Source organism: Bufo gargarizans, chromosome 2 (assembly GCF_014858855.1).
Source record: "Bufo gargarizans isolate SCDJY-AF-19 chromosome 2, ASM1485885v1, whole genome shotgun sequence".
NCBI lineage: Eukaryota > Metazoa > Chordata > Amphibia > Anura > Bufonidae > Bufo > Bufo gargarizans.
The window spans coordinates 391556801-391576522 of record NC_058081.1 but is presented as its reverse complement, the minus strand read 5'-3'; the positions used below and the strand labels follow the sequence as shown (position 1 = coordinate 391576522).

Below are 19722 nucleotides of genomic sequence, written 5' to 3'. Positions count from 1 at the left end.
CGCGGGTGCAATGCGCGAGGTGAACGCACTGAATCAGGACCCATTTATTTCTATGGGGCCGTGCACATGAGCGTTGGTTTTCACGCATCACTTCTGCGTTGTGTGTAAATCGCAGCATGCTCTATATTGTGTGATTTCCATGCCCCATAGAAGTGAATGGGGCTGTGTGAAAATTGCAATCAAGTCCGGATGCGGTGCGATTTTTCATGCATGGTTGGGATGGGGACCCGATAATTTTATTATTTTCCCTTAAAACATGGTTATAAGGGAAAATAATAGCATTCTGAATGCATAGTACTGGAGGGGTTAAAAATAATAATAATTTGAACTCCCCTTAATGCACTTGCTCACGCAGCCCGGCATCTCTTCTGTCTTTGCTGATTGCAGGAAAAGGACCTGTGCTGACGTCACTCCAGTCATCACATGATCCATCACCATGCACTATTGTACTATGCATTCAGAATGCTATTATTTTCCCTTATAACATGGTTATAATACAATCTACAGCACACCGATCCCAAGCCCATGCCGATTTTTCTCACGCGTGTGCAAAACTCATTACAATGTTTTGCACTTGCACGGAAAAAAAAGTCATGCATTTTCATGCCGAACTGGATGGACAGATGTCTTTTTTCAGCCTTACAAACTGTTAACCTTATTATATAGTATGACCTGTTACAGGGGTTTTCTGAAAGTTGAATATTGATGACTCATCCTCAGCATAGCTCATCTGTATCTGGGACCCTTGCCTATTAGCAGCTTGAAGGGATAGCTGCATTCGTACAACTGTTGCTTCCACTTCTAAATTGAGTGTATGTCATCTCCTTTGTAGGGGTGGAGCAGTTTAATTACAGCCGCTTCAGGCTCCTTCAAGTGAACGGGAGGAGCAGTCGTAATTACACTGCAATGTAGACAACCTACTTTAGAGGACAGACCTGAAGGTCAAAATGAAAAACCAGCAGTCCAACAGAAGCCTTAGTTCAAGTTTATTTTACACCATAAAACTGGGCACAGATTACACAAGCCACGCATACAAATAAATTAAATCCAACAGACTTTGCGTGTGCAATCTCCTCAAAATGGAATTCAAAAAAAAATAATTATATATTAGTTTGCATGTGCCAACATTATAGAAAGCAGAAAAGAAACTGTGGAGCTAACGTCATGTCATTTGTTACAGGCCTAACAGCAAGGATTTCATTTCAGTATTATGGCCTATACATTATAGATAAAGCCGAGAAGCTCCAGGTCTGCGCTACCATCGCCTGCTTCTTTTAGTGCAGCCGATCAGGTCTCCAAAATAGGGCACAGGGAAACAAATATAACCTCTTTGTAGAAGACAAAGGTGGGATCCAACAACAGCTTAGTGAGGGAATGCATAGTGGTAAGTTTCCGGACAGACCTACCTTTCTCTGAGGGAAGTTAAAACGGATTAGTTGTCTCATACAATTTGAGAATGGAGTCCATGGTTTACTATTGATCTCCTTCCTCATAAGGGATCTGTATCATGCATGAAATGAGAAGCCTACAAGTAAATTTAATTCTCCTCCAAATACTGGTTGAAATGAGTGCGTGTGCATCTTAAAAGCCAGTGGGTGTGAGTATGTTCATATCTCGTGGCTTCAGGTTGTGGCCCCGGTTAATCTTTTTATTTTCTGCTGACAATGGTGGAATTTCCATCTTGGGTGGTTTGACTGTCATGGGTTCATCTGCTATTCTGTTCGCCTGAGCGCGCATCAGTTCCATGGGGGTTGGTTTTTGAGCACCTTTGTACGACTGGACAGTAAAACCACCTGTAAAGAAGGCATAAAATAATGGGTACTGATGCCACTATCATATCACAGTTGGGAAAGGATTTTGCCTTACTGGCCAAATGTTACCTGGGTCTGTGATGGATTTCTGCACAGTACGAGGACCAAACATGCTCCATTTATCTGCATCAGAGCCTTGGATTTCGCCAGCAGGGAGAGATGTAGTGGAACCTTGACTGAACCAGGATCTGCGCCGAACAGGAAAATATATAACCAGTTTCTAAATAAACAGTAACTAATAGCCAGTAAACAAGCTTATATTTGTATGCCTCTCTCTGTAGCTGCACTTTATCATTTGGATTTTTTTTTTTTTTTAAAGCATTGGGAACGGTCATCATATAAAACATGTGAACAGTTTACATGGGTTAAGTAGCACTGCTTCCCTGGGATGATTTATTTTATCTTACTGCATCCTCCCCCTCCTATTCTTAAAGATATATCCGCCTAAACTTGCAACACCCATATTTGATACGTTTAGCCACCACTTTGCTTCTTTGCAATGGAAGGGTCAATGCAGAACAGATGACTACCCCATTACACAAATTGCATGCAGTCTTCACAGTAAAAGGGTTTAAAGGAAAAAAGAAAAACAGAAAAAAAAAAGCGCTGTCTCTCTGGTGGCCGGGACTGTTGGAGTGCACATAGGCTGGTGCTTTTTCTTATAGTGTGGGAGCACAACCACTGCTTCTGAATTGCATGGTGGTCGTAACTAGGGATGGGCGATTCGACTTCAGATGAAACATCTGAAGTTGATTCACATAAAACTTTGTTCCAATACTGTACGGAGCAGGAGCTCTGTACAGTATTAGCTCTGAGCCCAAGTTATCAGGTGATAACGTCATAATTTGTACTGTAAAAAACAACTAAACTTTTTCCCGAACTTGGGTTTGTTTCCAAGTGGTACCTCATTGGAGACAGTACTGTATAGAGCCAGGGCTCCAGATGGCGACCAAAATGCTCGCCATTGCAAAATGGCGACAAGACCCTCCGCTGCTCCGCCACTTTAAGAAGAACGGGATTTCATCCAGCAGGCAGGCGGCAATCCAATAACAGAGCTCCGCACAGTATAGAGCTGTTATTAGAGAGGAGGCTGCTGATTGGTCATAGTATCCCCCGGCCTGTTCTGCCATTGGCTGCTCCTCAGCCGCCGCCCCCCCCCCCAATTCTCCCGCGCTGAACACAGCAGCAGCTTGATCTTCAGAGTCATGAAGACAGGGAGCCGCTCCATGCCGACTGCTCCGTAGAACAGAGGTTAGCTTGAGAAGCTTAACAAGCCACAAACAGACTGTCACCCCTGCGCTGCTAAAGGCTAATCCTTATCGTCTTTACAACCCTGATAACACTGGGGGGGGGGGGGGGGGGAAGAGAGCTGCTGGTGCTCCGTGTGAGCTCCCTGCCTGGGCTCACAAATATTCTTAATAAGGGAATAAAAGAGTTAATAGGAGCCGCTAGTCAAGACACTAAAAAGCCAGTGAACCATATCTCTTTCAATAATTGTACTTAGTAGGAGATAACCTCCCATCCTAAGCACTGACTTTTGAAAGAGATTTGGTTCACTGGCTTTTTAGTGTCTTGACCAGCGGCGGGGCTCCTATTAACCCTTTACATAACATTAGCAAGTGGTGAGATGACTGATGATCACCTCACCACTTGCTAATGGCTGCTGCTGCCCAGTATCCCCGCCTACCTACCTAACTTTCTCTGCACATCTCCTATTTTATGCTGAAGTGGGGGGAACCTTTTCTGGTGTGAGCCTGATAAGTGCGATTGTGACCAGTTCCATCAGTTGGCGCACATGCAGCGGTATGAGGGAGCACTCCGCCATTTGTACAGCCTACGATGCGGAGATGCTACCACACTGGGGAGGCTCAGGTGTGGCTGGCAGTGAAGGTGTTAAGGCTGCAGCGGTCGTTAAAGTAACGTTAGGCTGATATAAAGGGGCAGCCTCCTCCTTGCAGGACTCTGATCATGTACCCCTTTCCAAACTATGGGCCCACTTACCGGCTACAGCCCCCCCTACTAGAAAGCCTCCCTACAAGGGGGCCCATGAAGTCTGCCCTTCCCTTTAACTGCCTGGATAACTACCGGTTATGGGCTCAGCTGTAGGCCTTGCTCAGCCATCTGGGGCCGGAGTTGGGGCTGACTGAGCCGCTCTTACACCAAAGAAGTAGGGGTTCAGGTGAACCCCAGAGTGGACGCTTCTGTTCAGTGTTCACTGGGGCCCTGTACGCTGAAGAGCCACAAGGGATGGGCCCTACTGTGCCATGCCACACCTGGGCAGCATGCCGGACTGCGTAACGTCACCCCAGTCCGCTTTCCCCGCACTGTAGCCAGACAAGTCTTTTATTTTATTTTTTTATAATTATATGTATTTTACATTTGGCTCCTAAATTTTTCAGATTAGGAGCCAATGGCTCCTTGAGATTTTTTTTTGTCTGGAGCCCCGAGAGCTCCTGCTTCGTACAGTATTGGAACGAAGTTTTATGCGAATCAACGTCAGCTGTTTCATCCGAAGTCAATTTACTCATCCCTAGTCATAACCATGGAAAAGCGCAGAGTAGAATATGATGGAAAAATGATTAAAGCGAGCTCTCTCTCCCTCCCTGGCTTGGTCGGACATGTCTGCGTATGCTATGGCTGCAGCTTATCTCCCCAAACAACAAAAGAATATTTTGCCCTATGCATTTCTCCCGATTCTTGTCCCCTCTAACATCTGTCGGGGAAGAGTCAGACAATCCCCACATACATTAGTGTGTCAGCTGAACTTGCTTTTTTTTGGCAGGTTCAGCCAACAAAAGGAGAATGTTTATGGCCAGCTTCAGTCTTGTGTACCATGGTAGAAAAGCCCGCGCATTACCTTCGCATCTGCTTAGGGGAGGAACTTGGAGTGCTGCATGGAGTGGACTGAGCAGATGAACTTTGTTTCTCTTCACTGGATTCTCCAGTTTGCATCTTTAGCTTCTGTTAAGAGAAAAGAAAAAGCAGTTATATATTGTGCGTGACTAAAAGCACCAATTTTGTGAAAAACGGACAAAGTGCCTGAAAACAATAAGACTGAGCCCACGTCTTCCCTCTACAGTTGGCAGGAAGGCAGCCTGAGACCTGGCTCTACTTATAGCAGGAAAGCAGCATTTATGTGTTGGCCATGATCAGCCTAGCTATCAACCGTGCAACTAACAGGCCTAATACTGATGTACATTACCCGTACTCAAACAGCAAGCCATCGAGTCACTGAAAAGCAAGGTGGCGCAAAATACTGTGCATCTCACCAAAATCTTTCCACAGCAAACATGGGGATTAAATTCATTGATCTACACCCAAAATACGTCCTGCCATAAGTAAACGATTGCTGAAATCTCAGTCTGTTGGCTAAGAACCTGCAGGTCTATTTGTAATGGGTAGTGTGCCCCCGTCAGGGAGGTCTGGGCACTGTCCAAATCAGAGTATAGAGAAATTCTATCTGTCAATGTATAACCTAGTTTACTACTAGAAGCTGGCAGAAGCAGACTATTACGTAATGTACTCTGAGTACAAGCAGTCCTTGCCCGGCTCTTACATAACTACACTTCCCAGCTGCAATGTTATGAAGCAAGCACCCGAATAAGAGGATATTCAAGCAAAGCCCAGCAGATAAGAAAACGGGCTGTCTATACACAGGCTTCATATTCAGGACCCAATACAAAGTGGCATCTTCATCTTTTAAGCAATTTAGGCCTCTGACAAGTGTCCGTACGTTTTGGCTTCCACGCATATGCTAGGTTATTTTCACACAAGAGATTTTGAAATCTGCCTACAAAACTAAGTGCTTTATTTTTTTTTCAATCCGTTTTGGGTGTTTACTTCAGTACAAAACTGCAGTTTCAGCTTACTGATTTTGGCGCAGATCCACGTAAAGAAAAGAAAAAAGGCAGAGTACATTTTTCTTCAGCTTCCCATTCATTTCAATGGGAGAATCGGTGTAGATTCCAGGGCCAAGATAGAGCACGATTCTTATTTTTTTTTTCCCCCATGTGGAAAAAAAAATAAAAAATAGAAGTGCTGCCTAATTGAGGTAAATGGGAGGCTGTTCAGAGTTTTTTTGTGCATGGAAAACATACAAAAACCATGCTAAAAAATAAATAAAAAAATTCTGAATTGGCCCTAATACTAGAATAATATTAATAACAGAACTGTTACTCATGCCAATCTCGGATATATAGAGCATATTACCAGCCACCCTAGGGGAACAATAGAAGACACTTACGTGGCATCATGCATGACACATGCATTCTGTCTAGATCTCACAAGTCCAAAAAAAAGAACTTCAGCTTACATCTGGACTTTCTAGTCACTATACTAGTGTACATGGCACCACTTCCACAGTTTGTACAGGGCTTATTTGGGGAAGGGGGGGGGGGAGGGAGGGAGGGGAAAGTCCCATAAAGTCAAAAGGTTTAATATGTATAGCATGTTTTACAAAAATCCTGAATGATCAAGTCATATTTATGAGCACACACATGCTAGCACAGCACAATACGCATAACTAAGAAGATGGAAAGGAAACAGCAAAGCAGAAGCACAGGCCACAGGTTATCAACAGAGACAGGAGAGCAGAACAGAAGTCTTACATGTAGGGCCTCTGCCACACGACGGTATTTGGTCTCTTCAGCAGTAAGGCCCTTGTGTGGAGTATAGCCAGCATCCCTGAGACCGGCTTGCTGCTCGAATCGCTGAATGCTCTCCTGTGTATGCTCTGAAATGGGAAACATTTGCACACACAGCTTTCAAGCGGGTGCCAAAGCCAGAGACCGACTCCTCTGTCATTGCAACACTATGCACAGGCATACTGGACAGATAATACTTATAGGGGGTCACGCACACAAACTAACGATGCCTGTGACAGTCACAGCTTCTATTGACATGAAACAAGCGGTTTATCAATACTTTATCTTGTATAGTCTTGTATCAGTTTAATCCTCTATCCCATAGCCTTAAAGGGGTTATCCGAGTTCTTTTTGTTCGTTGTAGGTTTCTAATTATTCAAATGTAACAGCTTTACCATGCACTTACTGCATCTGTAGTTGCTCCTTTCTCAGATTTCACTGAGGGTCACATGACCTGTGATATAAGCTTCTCCCTGCTCTGATATTTCGTGCACAAGCCTAAGAGATCAGATATGTGTCTGTACAGGAGAAGTCACTGTGCTGGCCACACCAGCCGTCTGCCTTGTGTCTCCCTCCCACTGGATACTTCAGGAAAGATCAACCCCTTCAGGAGCACAGACTCTGGGCTGAAGGCTTTACTGAGTAGCTGCAAGTAGTGAGGAGACAATGTTTGCGTGCATGAGCCCCATGTCTGATGCAGCGATGGGCACTTTTCACAGACTATACCAACTATTGGTAAGTTTACTTTAAGTTAAGTTGTTACACCAGAATTGTGGAGCAACTTTAGTTCAAAATGGCGCATCTTTTCCCTTTGTCAGGAAAAAGTGGAGAAACCCTAGACGTGCCTCCCTCTACAGCAGACATTAGTAAATCTGGGCCATAAGGGTCAAAAACACCAGCTGCATGTTAACTTGGAGTCTATGGGAAATATTAAACTGCTTTTTGCAGTGGTGCCTTTTAAACATTGAGCTTTGGGAGTTCTTTTTTTATTGCTTATTAACCCCATGAAAACTGTTAAAATAATGTTTTACATGTACAAAAACTGCAGCAATTGGCCTTGAAGCACACTCACTAAAGTGTGAACCCCCCACCCTCTTCCTCCTTATAGCTAGAGGCTTCTAGCTGGAAATTCTCCCATCGTATGCATTCAGTGTGAACTGAGCTCTCTTGACAAACACTTGTATTGTAATCATTCTGACCTCTTTTCTTAGAGCTCTGCATTCCGTTATTGACAAGTGGGTGCCACCATTGCCCTTGTCAATAAGGCTTGCCCTCCACACTGGCACAGTGAGCATGTATTCATTATACCTTAGGATGATATGGCACTGCTAGGAAAAGTGTTCCACAACGAATGAGCTGTGAGGAAATGGGGAACTGCCACAAAGAATGCAAAGTTTTGTCGATTCAGTAAATTGATTACTAATTATTTTTGTGCCGATTCAGATGATATTATACAAACTAAGGAAAGACGTTCTTGATCCTTGAAATGTCCAATTGCTGCAAATGGTAGGAAGACAGTGGAAATAAAAAGCACACGATAGTGGAAAATAATGAGTACTAAATAGACAGTCATGTATAGGTAATCGCTGCAGGTCCAGTCTACCCACCATTCTGTCTAAACTACCTGCCCAGTACACTTCCGATAAAAATAAAGCACGGCTCGCTGAATCTGCCTTACAAGGGTAAACAGGGAACAGATGGCAATAGAACAACTTGCTGCCTTCCAACCATGCAGGAAATTCATTCTAGAAAATGCCAGCCTACCTGCTAACTCTGGGCACAGGGCAGAGTGTGCACTCTTTAGCAGTGCTTTCAGATTTACTACTATACTGTAGGTCACAGGAGATTTTCATATGCAGCGTATTGTCTAAAAGTAGCCACTCAGCACTTTCCCTTGAGCATATTCCATCAAAGCTACATTGTAAGCTATACATTTAAAAATTGTGGCCAAAAGTAAGGAGAGCCTGAGACGCACATCTCTTAAAATAAGATGTACATGCACTTATGTTATGTGCCTGTAGACATAAGCATATCATGAAAACCCAAGTGAGTATTTATGTATAAAGCTGTATAAATGCTGTCAGAAAGCTTGTGAGTCCTGCATGACCCTTGGCAGCATTTAAAGAGACACTTCTGGTACAATACTGAATCAAAACTATACATCCTTTTTTTTAAAATTTTCATAATGTATAGGGGCAGTGATAATGATCATTTTTGTAATATACTTTAATTACTGAAATCGTACATTTCTATTAGAAAATTTGCTCTAAAGTGGCCCATTTTGAAACTTAGCAACACTCCTCTGTCTTCTGCTTACATAACACAGTCAGTGACAGTTACACTAAACTCAGAACTCCCCCATCCCATACTACCCTCATATCAAGTAGCATAGAAGACCTGACAGATCCACGTTAATGTTGGGTACCTTAAAGTAATTCTGTCACCAAGTTTTGGGCTATAGAGATGCGGACATGCACAGCTAGATTGCCGCTAGCATGTCCGCAATATACCTGTCCTATAGGGCTGTGTGGTTTTATTTTCTTTAAAAAGGGATTTGAGAGATATGTAAATTAGTCTTGTAGGTGTCCAAGGGGAGATACAAACCTTCCTGGTGCCCAGCCATGCCCGCATGTGAAGGAGCCCAGCACCGCCTATGTCCTCCGAATCGCCTTTCATCAACGATAGATTGCCGTAATCTCGCGATGCGCAGTTCTTTCCCCAAGGCTTACGCAAGCACAGGAAAGGAACACTATGCCGTAATCTCGCAATGCGCAGTGCCGGTAATCTATCGTTGATGAAAGGAGGAGATTCGGAGGACATAGGCGGACGTTAAAGAAAATAAAAAGCACACAGCCCTATAGGCTCAGTATATTGCGGACATGCTAGCGGCGATCTAGCCGTGCATGTCTGCATCTCTATAGCCCAAAACTTGGTGGCAGAATCCCTTTAACCTACTGAATGCTACCAACTTCGACTATTCTTCTCACAGTTACCCTATCTGTTGACAAATTCCCTAAAAACTGACTAAATAGCTTGAAACCAGATGAGTGGCGAGTAAAACCCTAGACCATACTTCCCAGAGTATAAGAAGCACAAAACCACAAGATGCAAGTTTAAAGAGGACCTGTCACCTCTCCGGACAGAAATAAATTGCCAGGCTGACACTGGCAGCACTGATTGGATAGTGTCAGACTGCACACTGATAACCTCCCAAACTGTTAACACCCAGATGGACCTTTGTTGCAGACAATTCATAAATACAACTTCTAGTAAGAAGAATAGAGGCACGCCAAAAGGTAAAGTCATAAGAATAGGGAAATACAAGTAGTGTGTCAGGATAGGCGACAGGTCCTCTTTAAAAGGGTTTGTGCCCCTATTAAGTGTCCTCTGTCACATGCTACACCATTAAACGCTGGCTTCTCAAACAGATCCAGTTATAGTCCATGTGGTCTAGGAGCAGCTCTTCGCTAGTCATTTCACCACTCAAGGCTATTCACCCCAGAAATGTATGCAGAATCTGCAATGGATGCACCAACCAAAGCCTCTGATGCAGGTGTGGATCTCACTGACAAGATCTGCTGAACTTCATCACACAATGCAGTGCTGTCAGGGAATCCAGGTGGAAAAACTGAATGCTACCAGTAAGCGTGAACTGTGACTGTCCCATTGATGTGAATAGGGCTGGCACAAATCCATGCACATGCTGTACAAGCAACCCTAGTCACACATACGGGATGGATTTTCAGCGGCAAACATTTCTACGTCATGTGAATTCACCCAAGAGCCTTTGAGTCATATGCATTTAATATTTTATCGGCTACCAAGTAACATAGCTTGGTCAACCTCTAGCTTTACTACCACTTGTAGATACAGACTATTCTGCCAATGGTAAAGAAACACATTAGAAGATGCCGGCATTGTGTGGTAGCTTCTCGCTGTGTCCACGCTCCATTTGCAGCAATTGGTCAACAAGACGAGGTAAGATACTTTGACACCAGGTCAGGCCTAGTTACCACACCAAAACCATGGGTGGAGGCTACACACAGATAAGGTAAAATGGAACAGTTTCCCTGTTCTGTGGTTTAAAAAAATAAATAAAAAAATCACTGCGATTGGAAACTTTGAGGCCTAGTTTACAAAGTACACAAAAGTATTAGTATTCATGACAAGGAGGTGTGTGCAGATAATAGCCGTATTCCCCTGACATAGGTGCACAATTATAACCAAAGAAAAGACGACCTTACTTGTTATAAGAGAGTTCATGATGACAGAGGTTGCTTTGGCTTTCACCACAGGAGCCTTCTCAACAGAGGTGGAATTGGGCAAAGCAGGTGGGGGCATGCTATCATCCCCATCCTCAACCTGCTCAAAGAGGGTGGAGAGTGTAGAGGGTCACAAAATGGGAATATGTTGGGAGGAAAGAGAGAGAGGGGGGGGGGGAATAAAAAAATAAATAAAATGGTAAATAATCTTTGCTAGGTGATCAGTTTTTTTTCTATCCCAAAAGCCTTAACTCCACAACGATCACTGACTGCCCGGGATTACAAAGCATGGCTGCTCTCTTCCTGAAACCACGCCACCTCTGCCCACGGGTTGTGTGTGGACTTGAGCCGCAGTCAATCTGTGGTCAGCTGCAGCACTGTTTCTGGAAGGAATCAACTCATTTTTCAACTTATTGGGTGGTCCCTGAATTCTCTGATCAAATCTGTGATTTTCTTCAATAAAAGCACATGGACAATGGCTACACACACACACACACACACACTGGTTACCAAGAGATCCCACAGCCAGATTTTTTTTTGGGGGGGGGGGGGGGGGCGGGCTGTATTCTGTGCCTGGCTTAATACTGAAAAGGACATTTCTGCTTCTCTCGCCCAGTCAGCACAGCGGAGAGCGCTCCTGGCCATTGCTCATGAGGCTTTGACAACATGGCTCCTTAAATCTTTTTCAGCTAAATGCCAGACAGTATACAGTCTCCAAAACTCTAGTTCTGGGAGTTGCTCTTGATGGCCCTTTAAGAATGGTCTCTCATTATAACATGAATGCATTGACACTCTGTATACAGAAATGGATGATGAGAACATGAAGGGTCTTTCAGGCGTACCTTAGACAGCTTCTGGTATTTACGTTCTGGGATTACAGGATTTCTCCACAGGGTGTTACTGCACATATCCGATGGAGGTGGCGTCATCGGGGCTGTATCCTCCAGGGCATCGTCATAGCTGAAAGCACGACGGTGCATCCCAATGGGCAGGGACATTTTTCCTAGAAGCCCACTCGAGCTGTGCTCAATGGCTGAAGACAAACAACTGCTTACTACTTCAGTTTAACCAGGAACACCTCAAGGCTACTTTCACACAGTATTTGTATGGCTTTTTTTTTTCTTTTTTGCAGTAAAAAGTTTACATTTTTTTTGTTGTAAAATTTAATACAGGTATTTCTTTGGATGTTTTGCAACTCTCAGAGATGCCTAAGGGAAAATAGAATGAAGAAAAAAAATAAAAAATAAAGTCCTAGACCGTAAAGTCCTAGAGTATAAAAGTAACCTCTGTATGCATAAGTTTCCACTGTGAAAATCAAATGCGAAAAATGGCAAAAAAAAGACTGTGTGAAACTAGCCATAAGCATGCCCACTATACAAGTAGCACTGTGTTACCATGAAAAACATTCATGGACAAGAAACTGAAGCACCAAATGTGAACAGAGCTCCTTTGAAGCATGCAGACAAATGGTGCCACAACCAAGTTTTCTTAAAAATCATTAAGAGGAAACATTGGCAATACCAGGACGTCTGCACAGACATTACAGAATATATATACTGCTGCCAAGAGGAGACCTCAGGACACGCTGAATTTCCAAAACACACAAGAATCCACTAAACCAGTAGAAGATCTCCTGCTCCACATCTTTCCACTGTCTGGAAAGATAAGGAGCAGGTCAATGTATACAATGTAGGAGCCAAAAAGTGTAAGAAAGACTCCCCAAGTACGTAAAACTCACAGTGCGCAACCACCTAAAAAGTTAGAAAGCTGTTGGCAAGAAATGAACAGGTTTGGCAAATTCTGTTCCCATCCGACCTTTTCGGAACAAACCAAAAAGATGGGATTTATTACAGAGTCAAGAAATCCCAAGTGAGCAGGAGCAACAGACGTGACTGCAATCCTCAAGCCCCATGTCCTCATGACAACACTTGTCTGCAGTAGACATTACTACTCACAGCCACATGTGCACATAAAACACAGATGGGGCTTCTACGATAACGTTCAGGAAGCCATGTTGTGACGAGGACATGGGAGAAGCCAAACTGTAGACCTGAAAGAGGTTTTCTAATTTTACTTAACTGAAGCCGAATCCCTTTTAACTACAGTAATTTACATTTTGTTTCAGTTCTTCACCCTTTCAAGATATTAGCTTGCTGTCAGTGAATGAGAGCATTAACAGGCGGCAGACATACATAGCTTATCCTGGAGACAAGAGTCTGGACTGATACATTGTGCAAACTACTAGTGGTTGCTGATGTTTTTAGCTCACAGGGCACTGTTCAGACTAGACTCAATTTCACATTTAAAAGGCATACTACTTAGTCAAATATTTCAAGTGAATTAAAGGTGTCCTGTGCTCCCCATGAATCGCCAACACGTCAAGTGTCCACAAAGTTCTCAAGATGTTCCAGTGTATCTACAGCCTGCTCATGGCCTTCACATAAACAGTCAACGTCATGGGGGAAAACCATGCACAGTAAGAGTTGTGTTACCAGGTACATCAGGTTGTCTTGATGCCATTACAGTGAATAAAGATGCTGCCTTTTCTATGGAATCCCAGAATATACTCTGTTACCTGGGGAAAATAAGGAGCCATTTATTACTCAAGAAAAAGGTTCATTCAAAAAATTCATGGCGGCAGCATATTGGTGGGTGGGGTAAGTCGCAGTCATAAGCCCCCCCCCCCCCTCATCCTAGAGAAATGAATGGTGTGGTGGAAGACAGGATCAGGACCACTCCATCCAGAGGAGCTAGGTGATCAATAATGTGTTAACTCCTTTAAAGGCCTCTATCAGCAGACTTGTACCTATAACACTGGCTGACCTGTTACATGTACACTTGGCAGCTGAAGTCATCTAGTTGGTCCCATGTACATATGTGCCCGCATTACTGAGAAAAACGATGGTTTAATATCTGCAAATTAGTCTGAGCCTCAAGTGCAGAGGGTGCGGCAGCTTCAGAGCCTCCAGGTGTAATGGCAACTCCCCTGTTGCTCCTAGAGCCTCATTTGCATATATTAAAAACTATTTCTCAGCAATGCGGGCACATATGAACACAGACCAACACAGGTGCCTTCAGCTGCCAAGTGCACATGTAAGAGGTCAGCCAGCTTCAGAGGTACAAGTCTGCCCTTTAATCCAGAGCCGTTGTTGAATGCTAGAGAATTATCACAGGGGCTCCAGTACCCAGGAGCACTGACATTCATAAAAGCAATGCAAGAGGGCAGAGGTAACTGTGGATTTTGGGGTAGGACAGCGCCAGCTGAATCGTTTCTCCCAGCTACGGCTCTGCGTCATAATTTACAATGACAAGCGAGCCATGAAACATGTTCTAAAGGTGAGGAGCCAGCAGAGTGAAATGATCCATGTGCCTGCTCGTCTGTCAATGTCTTACCAGGCTGCGGTGCAGTGCCAATTACCAGGAAGGAGAGGAGTCGTCCCGGAGCATAGTGCAAGTGACGCAGAATCCCTGAAGAGAGCTGGAAGGTGGTCCATGCAGGGTCCCTGGAGATGAGAAGACATGGAGACAGTCACTAATAAGAATGGGAGCCCATGGGCATTCATGTACCAGACCTATGTCTTGTGTCGTTTTGGGCATTGATAAGCGAGACCCTCATCCTGTGTACGGTGTGTGGTATATGGCAATTCCATACACTTTAGGGCACATTACACGATCCGCGATTTGAGGATCTTTAAAATACGGACGCTGCCTGTGTGCGTTCAGCAGAACGCATCCCATTATAAAAATGCCTATTCTTGTCCGCGGAACGGAACTATAGGTGCAGTCTACACATCTTTTGCGGTCTCATTGAAATTAATCAAAACGGACGCCTTAATAAGCCCTCCCAGGAGGTTTTCAGTCCTGCCAACAAGAACGAGCCCTCCCGGGAGGTTTTCAGTCCTGCCAACAAGAACGAGCCCTCCCGGGAGGTTTTCAGTCCTGCCAACAAGAACGAGCCCTCCCGGGAGGTTTTCAGTCCTGCCAACAAGAACGAGCCCTCCCGGGAGGTTTTCAGTCCTGCCAACAAGAACGAGCCCTCCCGGGAGGTTTTCAGTCCTGCCAACAAGAACGAGCCCTCCCGGGAGGTTTTCAGTCCTGCCATAAGAATAAGTCCTTTCAGGCGCACAAGGGGGAAACACAGGTGAGGATTTTAGTCCTGCCATAAACCATGAACCAGTCTCCACATGAACTGGTTTCTCTGGGGTTTTACTATGAAAACTGTCACATCTCCACCAGATAGACCAGACACCCCTGTACAGGGAGGTGGTGAACCAGGGCACAGTACTAGAGAGCTCCACTGCTGACATCATTATGGAGGGGCGAGAGCTAAACCCAAAACACTCCATACACTAGCACAATCCGGGGTCTCACCTGCAGAGCCGCTATACTAGAACCTGCCTCCCGTCCTTCTGTCCCGTATCACACCCCGAACACAAAAGATGCTGAGAAAGCGAGCGATAGAAGCCATTATCCACTTCAGAATGGCGACCGGAAATAAAACACACTGCGCATGCGTGGCTTGAAGGCGGGTGTGCGCTACTGGACAAGACATGCGCAGTACAAGTTATTGGTCTCGTTGAAGCACCGACAGCTATGATTACGTAGGTATTCAAAGCAGTGCGCATGCGCCTATGCTACTCTGTTTCCTTAGCCAATAGGATGCGCTGTTTGTGTTTCTTAGCAACTGGTGTAAACTACCTTTTGGTACTAGTGTTGAGTAAAGTTATATCCAGGGATCCCGGGGACTATCATGGAGCCCTCTCTAGAAGTCAGGTAAATCTGAAGAGGGGGAGGCTTCACAATGGAATAGAAATGTTTGCCCTGTCTACAGTCCTATCCTTGTCCGTAATGCGGATAATAATAGGACATGTTCTACTTTTTTGCATAAGGGAATGCACACGGAGTCATTTCCATTTTGTGTGCATGAGCCCTAATGCAGATGCCATGAAATGGGACTGGCAGGTAACTTGTATAAAGGCGGTGTTTGTGAGAGCTGACACAAAGTTGCCTGGTGGCGCATACGTTTTATCACCATGGTGCGGTCTGCTCATATACTGGGGCATAGTAGGATCACGCTCTGCTCCTTATATACGTCTCTTCAGATCGCTCCAGCCTGTGTCTCTGCGCACTTCTTTGAGAAATGTTTTCATTATTTCCAGTGGCAAATATCGTCAGTTATCATTGGTTATCTTGTTCTTGGCACAATAGAGTCGCTTGCTACGGTAGACTACTCTGATCTGACTACCATAGAAGTCAATGAAAAGCTGGATAGGAATGGAACGCACCTATTATCCTTCCTGGATCTACTATGACACAGACGTTTGGGGGTACATGTGTGTCCACAGCTCATTTCTAAAACAGAGTGTGCCCATGCCAATTATCTGAGCTATTTCCATCTATATTACACTCATATATGTAGTCACGGGCACTAGAGGGCCCTGTGAAAGAACAGAATACCGGCCCCTTGCTCTCCAGTAGCTTGTCATACCCGCTACCTTATGTCCCTTACATACAATCTAATAGCCCCGCTAGGCCCATGTACAGTGGCACAGGTTGTGCATATTGTATATCCATCAATGGTTAGATCTTGGTTGTGGTGCACATGCCCGTAATGTTCTATAGATGCCGCGCACCCATTGTATGCCAAAAAGTGACCTGTGGGTATGCCTTTTCCTTACAATTGTAGCCTATGGGTGAAAGTGTAGGGCATACTGTTGCATATCTCTTAGTTTGTCATATGGATGTGGGGATTTTAATGGCTTAAAGGGGTTGTCCACCCCCCAGTAGTCTTTTGGTCAGGCCCTCCAGCATGGCCAGACCTGTAGAAGGTAATCATATTTACCTGATCCCCACCGCTGGGTTCCTGCCCCTTGGCTCTCCCTGCATTGTTGTAGCTTTCCAGTCTCTCCACATCATGTCTGACGCATATCATATGGCCACCGCAGCCAATGACTGACCACAGTGGTTACAAGTCTCCCATGTGTCACGGGACCCAGTGATATGACGAATGGGAGACACTTCATCACAGCGGCCAGCCATTGGCTGCAGTGGCTATATGATCCACTTCAGACAGGATGGGCGGGGATACCCCGGAGAGCTGCAGAGGTGCTGTAGGAGTGAATTAGCTGGAACTCTGTGTTGGGGATCATGTAAGTATGATTCACTCCACAGGTCTGGCCATGCGTGGGGGGGGGGGGTGTCTTCTTGAAAGGTCCATGAGGTGAAAAGCCCCTTTAAAAGGGTTTTCTAGGATTACGCTGGCCTCTGGCATACATATTCGGGGGAGTTCACATCACCGTTATATTTCTGTTCTTCAGATGCGTCAGAAGAACAGAAAAAAAAATAAAAAAAAATTGATTCTGTAAAATAATGGATTATGTGCATCAGTTATGCGTTTTAGCCATTTCCATCTGACAACCGTTTTTTTTAGACTAATCAGGCTAGTTTCACATTAGCGGCAGGGAAGTCCGGCAAGCTGTTCCAGCGGGTGAACAGCCTGTCGGATCCGTCCTGCCGCTAGTTCACTTGTGCCCCCGGACTGCCGCTGCGTCCCCATTGACTATAATAGAGGCACAGCAGCGCACGGTGAGAGGCAGCCAGACTAAAAGTACTGCATGTCGTAGTTTTAGTCCGGCTGCCTCTCGCCGTGCGCTGCTGTGCTGCCGCCAAAACTCTGCTCCCAACCTCGTTATAGTCAATGGGGACGGAGCGGCAGTCCGGGGACACACGTGAACTAGCGGCAGGACAGATCCCACAGGCTGTTCACCTGCCAGAACAGCCTGCTGGACGCCTCTGCCGCTAATGTGAAACTACTCTAAAAAGTACTGCATGCAGTACTTTTTTTTTTTCTGTGTAAAAAACGGATATCAAACAGAAATGGCTGCAAAATGTGCATAACTGATGGCCATAATCATCGTTATTTTACAGGATCAGTTTTTTTTCTGCCGGATCAGAAGAATGGAAAAATAACGGTGATGTGAACTCAGCCTTAGATCTATGTCAGCTGAACCTGCTAATTTCATCATGCTCAACCTGCGACCCTCCAGCTGTTGCAAAACTACAACTCCCATCATTCCTGGACAGCCTACATCTATCGGCCTACAGCAGGGCATGGTGGGAGTTGTAGTTTTACAACAGCTGGAGGGCAGCAGGTTAAGCATGCCTGATCTAATGTGTATGGTATCCTTCCAACTTTGCCAGGATGATGATGATGCTGGGGGAGATAAGGATTGGGTATACTAGATTTCCACAGCTGGGGAGATGAGCTGCCTCCAGGTGTCCTCTTCCCCCTCACATATGTATGCTTTTACTATAAAATTACTTTAAAGAATATATTAAAAATTATATATATATATATATATATACAGTACAGACCAAAAATTTGGACACACCTTCTCATTCAAAGAGTTTTCTTTATTTTCATGACTATTATAATTGTAGATTCACACTGAAGGCATCAAAACTATGAATTAACACATGTGGAATTATATACATAACAAAAAAGTGTGAAACAACTGAAAATATGTCATATTCTAGGTTCTTCAAAGTAGCCACCTTTTGCTTTGATTACTGCTTTGCACACTCTTGGCATTCTCTTGATAAGCTTCAAGAGGTAGTCACCTGAAATGGTTTTCACTTCACAGGTGTGCCCTGTCAGGTTTAATAAGTGGGATTTCTTGCCTTATAAATGGGGTTGGGACCATCAGTTGCGTTGTGGAGAAGTCAGGTGGATACACAGCTGATAGTCCTACTGAATAGACTGTTAGAATTTGTATTATGGCAAGAAAAAAGCAGCTAAGTAAAGAAAAATGAGTGGCCATCATTACTTTAAGAAATGAAGGTCAGTCAGTCTGAAAAATTGGGAAAACTTTGAAAGTGTCCCCAAGTGCAGTCACAAAAACCATCAAGCGCTACAAAGAAACTGGCTCACATGCGGACCGCCCCAGGAAAGGAAGACCAAGAGTCACCTCTGCTGCGGAGGATAAGTTCATCCGAGTCACCAGCCTCAGAAATCGCAGGTTAACAGCAGCTCAGATTAGAGATCAGGTCAATGCCACACAGAGTGAATCAGGCCTTCATGGTAGAATATCTGCGAGGAAACCACTGCTAAGGACAGGCAACAAGCAGAAGAGACTTGTTTGGGCTAAAGAACACAGGGAATGGACATTAGACCAGTGGAAATCTGTGCTTTGGTCTGATGAGTCCAAATTTGAGATCTTTGGTTCCAACCACCGTGTCTTTGTGCGACGCAGAAAAGGTGAACGGATGGACTCTACATGCCAGGTTCCCACCGTGAAGCATGGAGGAGGAGGTGTGATGGTGTGGGGGTGCTTTGCTGGTGACACTGTTGGGGATTTATTCAAAATTGAAGACATACTGAACCAGCATGGCTACCACAGCATCTTGCAGCGGCATGCTATTCCATCCGGTTTGCGTTTAGTTGGACCATCATTTATTTTTCAACAGGACAATGACCCCAAACACACCTCCAGGCTGTGTAAGGGCTATTTGACCATGAAGGAGAGTGATGGGGTGCTGCGCCAGATGACCTGGCCTCCACAGTCACCGGACCTGAACCCAATCGAGATGGTTTGGGGCGAGCTGGACCGCAGAGTGAAGGCAAAAGGGCCAACAAGTGCTAAGCATCTCTGGGAACTCCTTCAAGACTGTTGGAAGACCATTTCAGGTGACTACCTCTTGAAGCTCATCAAGAGAATGCCAAGAGTGTGCAAAGCAGTAATCAAAGCAAAAGATGGCTACTTTGAAGAACCTAGAACATAACATATTTTCAGTTGTTTCACACGTTTTTGTTATGTATATAATTCCACAAGTGTTAATTCATAGTTTTGATGCCTTCAGTGTGAATCTACAATTTTCATAGTCATGAAAATAAAGAAAACTCTTTGAATGAGAAGGTGTGTCCAAACTTTTGGTCTGTACTGTATATCATCTGTTTCCTAATGATGTGTAAGAGTTGGTCGATGAGACCCTTTACTGTATTAGCAG

The 19722-nt window shown here is 44.6% G+C and overlaps 1 protein-coding gene across 1 annotated transcript; it reads right to left on the bottom strand.

Moving 5' to 3' along the window:
* Positions 1 to 969: 969 nt before the first annotated feature.
* On the bottom strand, positions 970 to 15244 carry KIAA1191 (KIAA1191 ortholog). The gene is made up of 9 exons (XM_044280811.1): positions 15088 to 15244; positions 14110 to 14219; positions 13209 to 13291; positions 11559 to 11749; positions 10699 to 10816; positions 6419 to 6543; positions 4669 to 4772; positions 1881 to 1999; positions 970 to 1793 (listed from the first exon to the last, which is right to left on the bottom strand). The coding sequence occupies exons 3-9, from the start codon at positions 13234 to 13236 to the stop codon at positions 1582 to 1584; spliced, it is 897 nt and encodes a 298-aa protein (XP_044136746.1). The 5' UTR covers positions 13237 to 13291; positions 14110 to 14219; positions 15088 to 15244; the 3' UTR covers positions 970 to 1581.
* Between the last annotated feature and the right edge of the window lie 4478 nt (positions 15245 to 19722).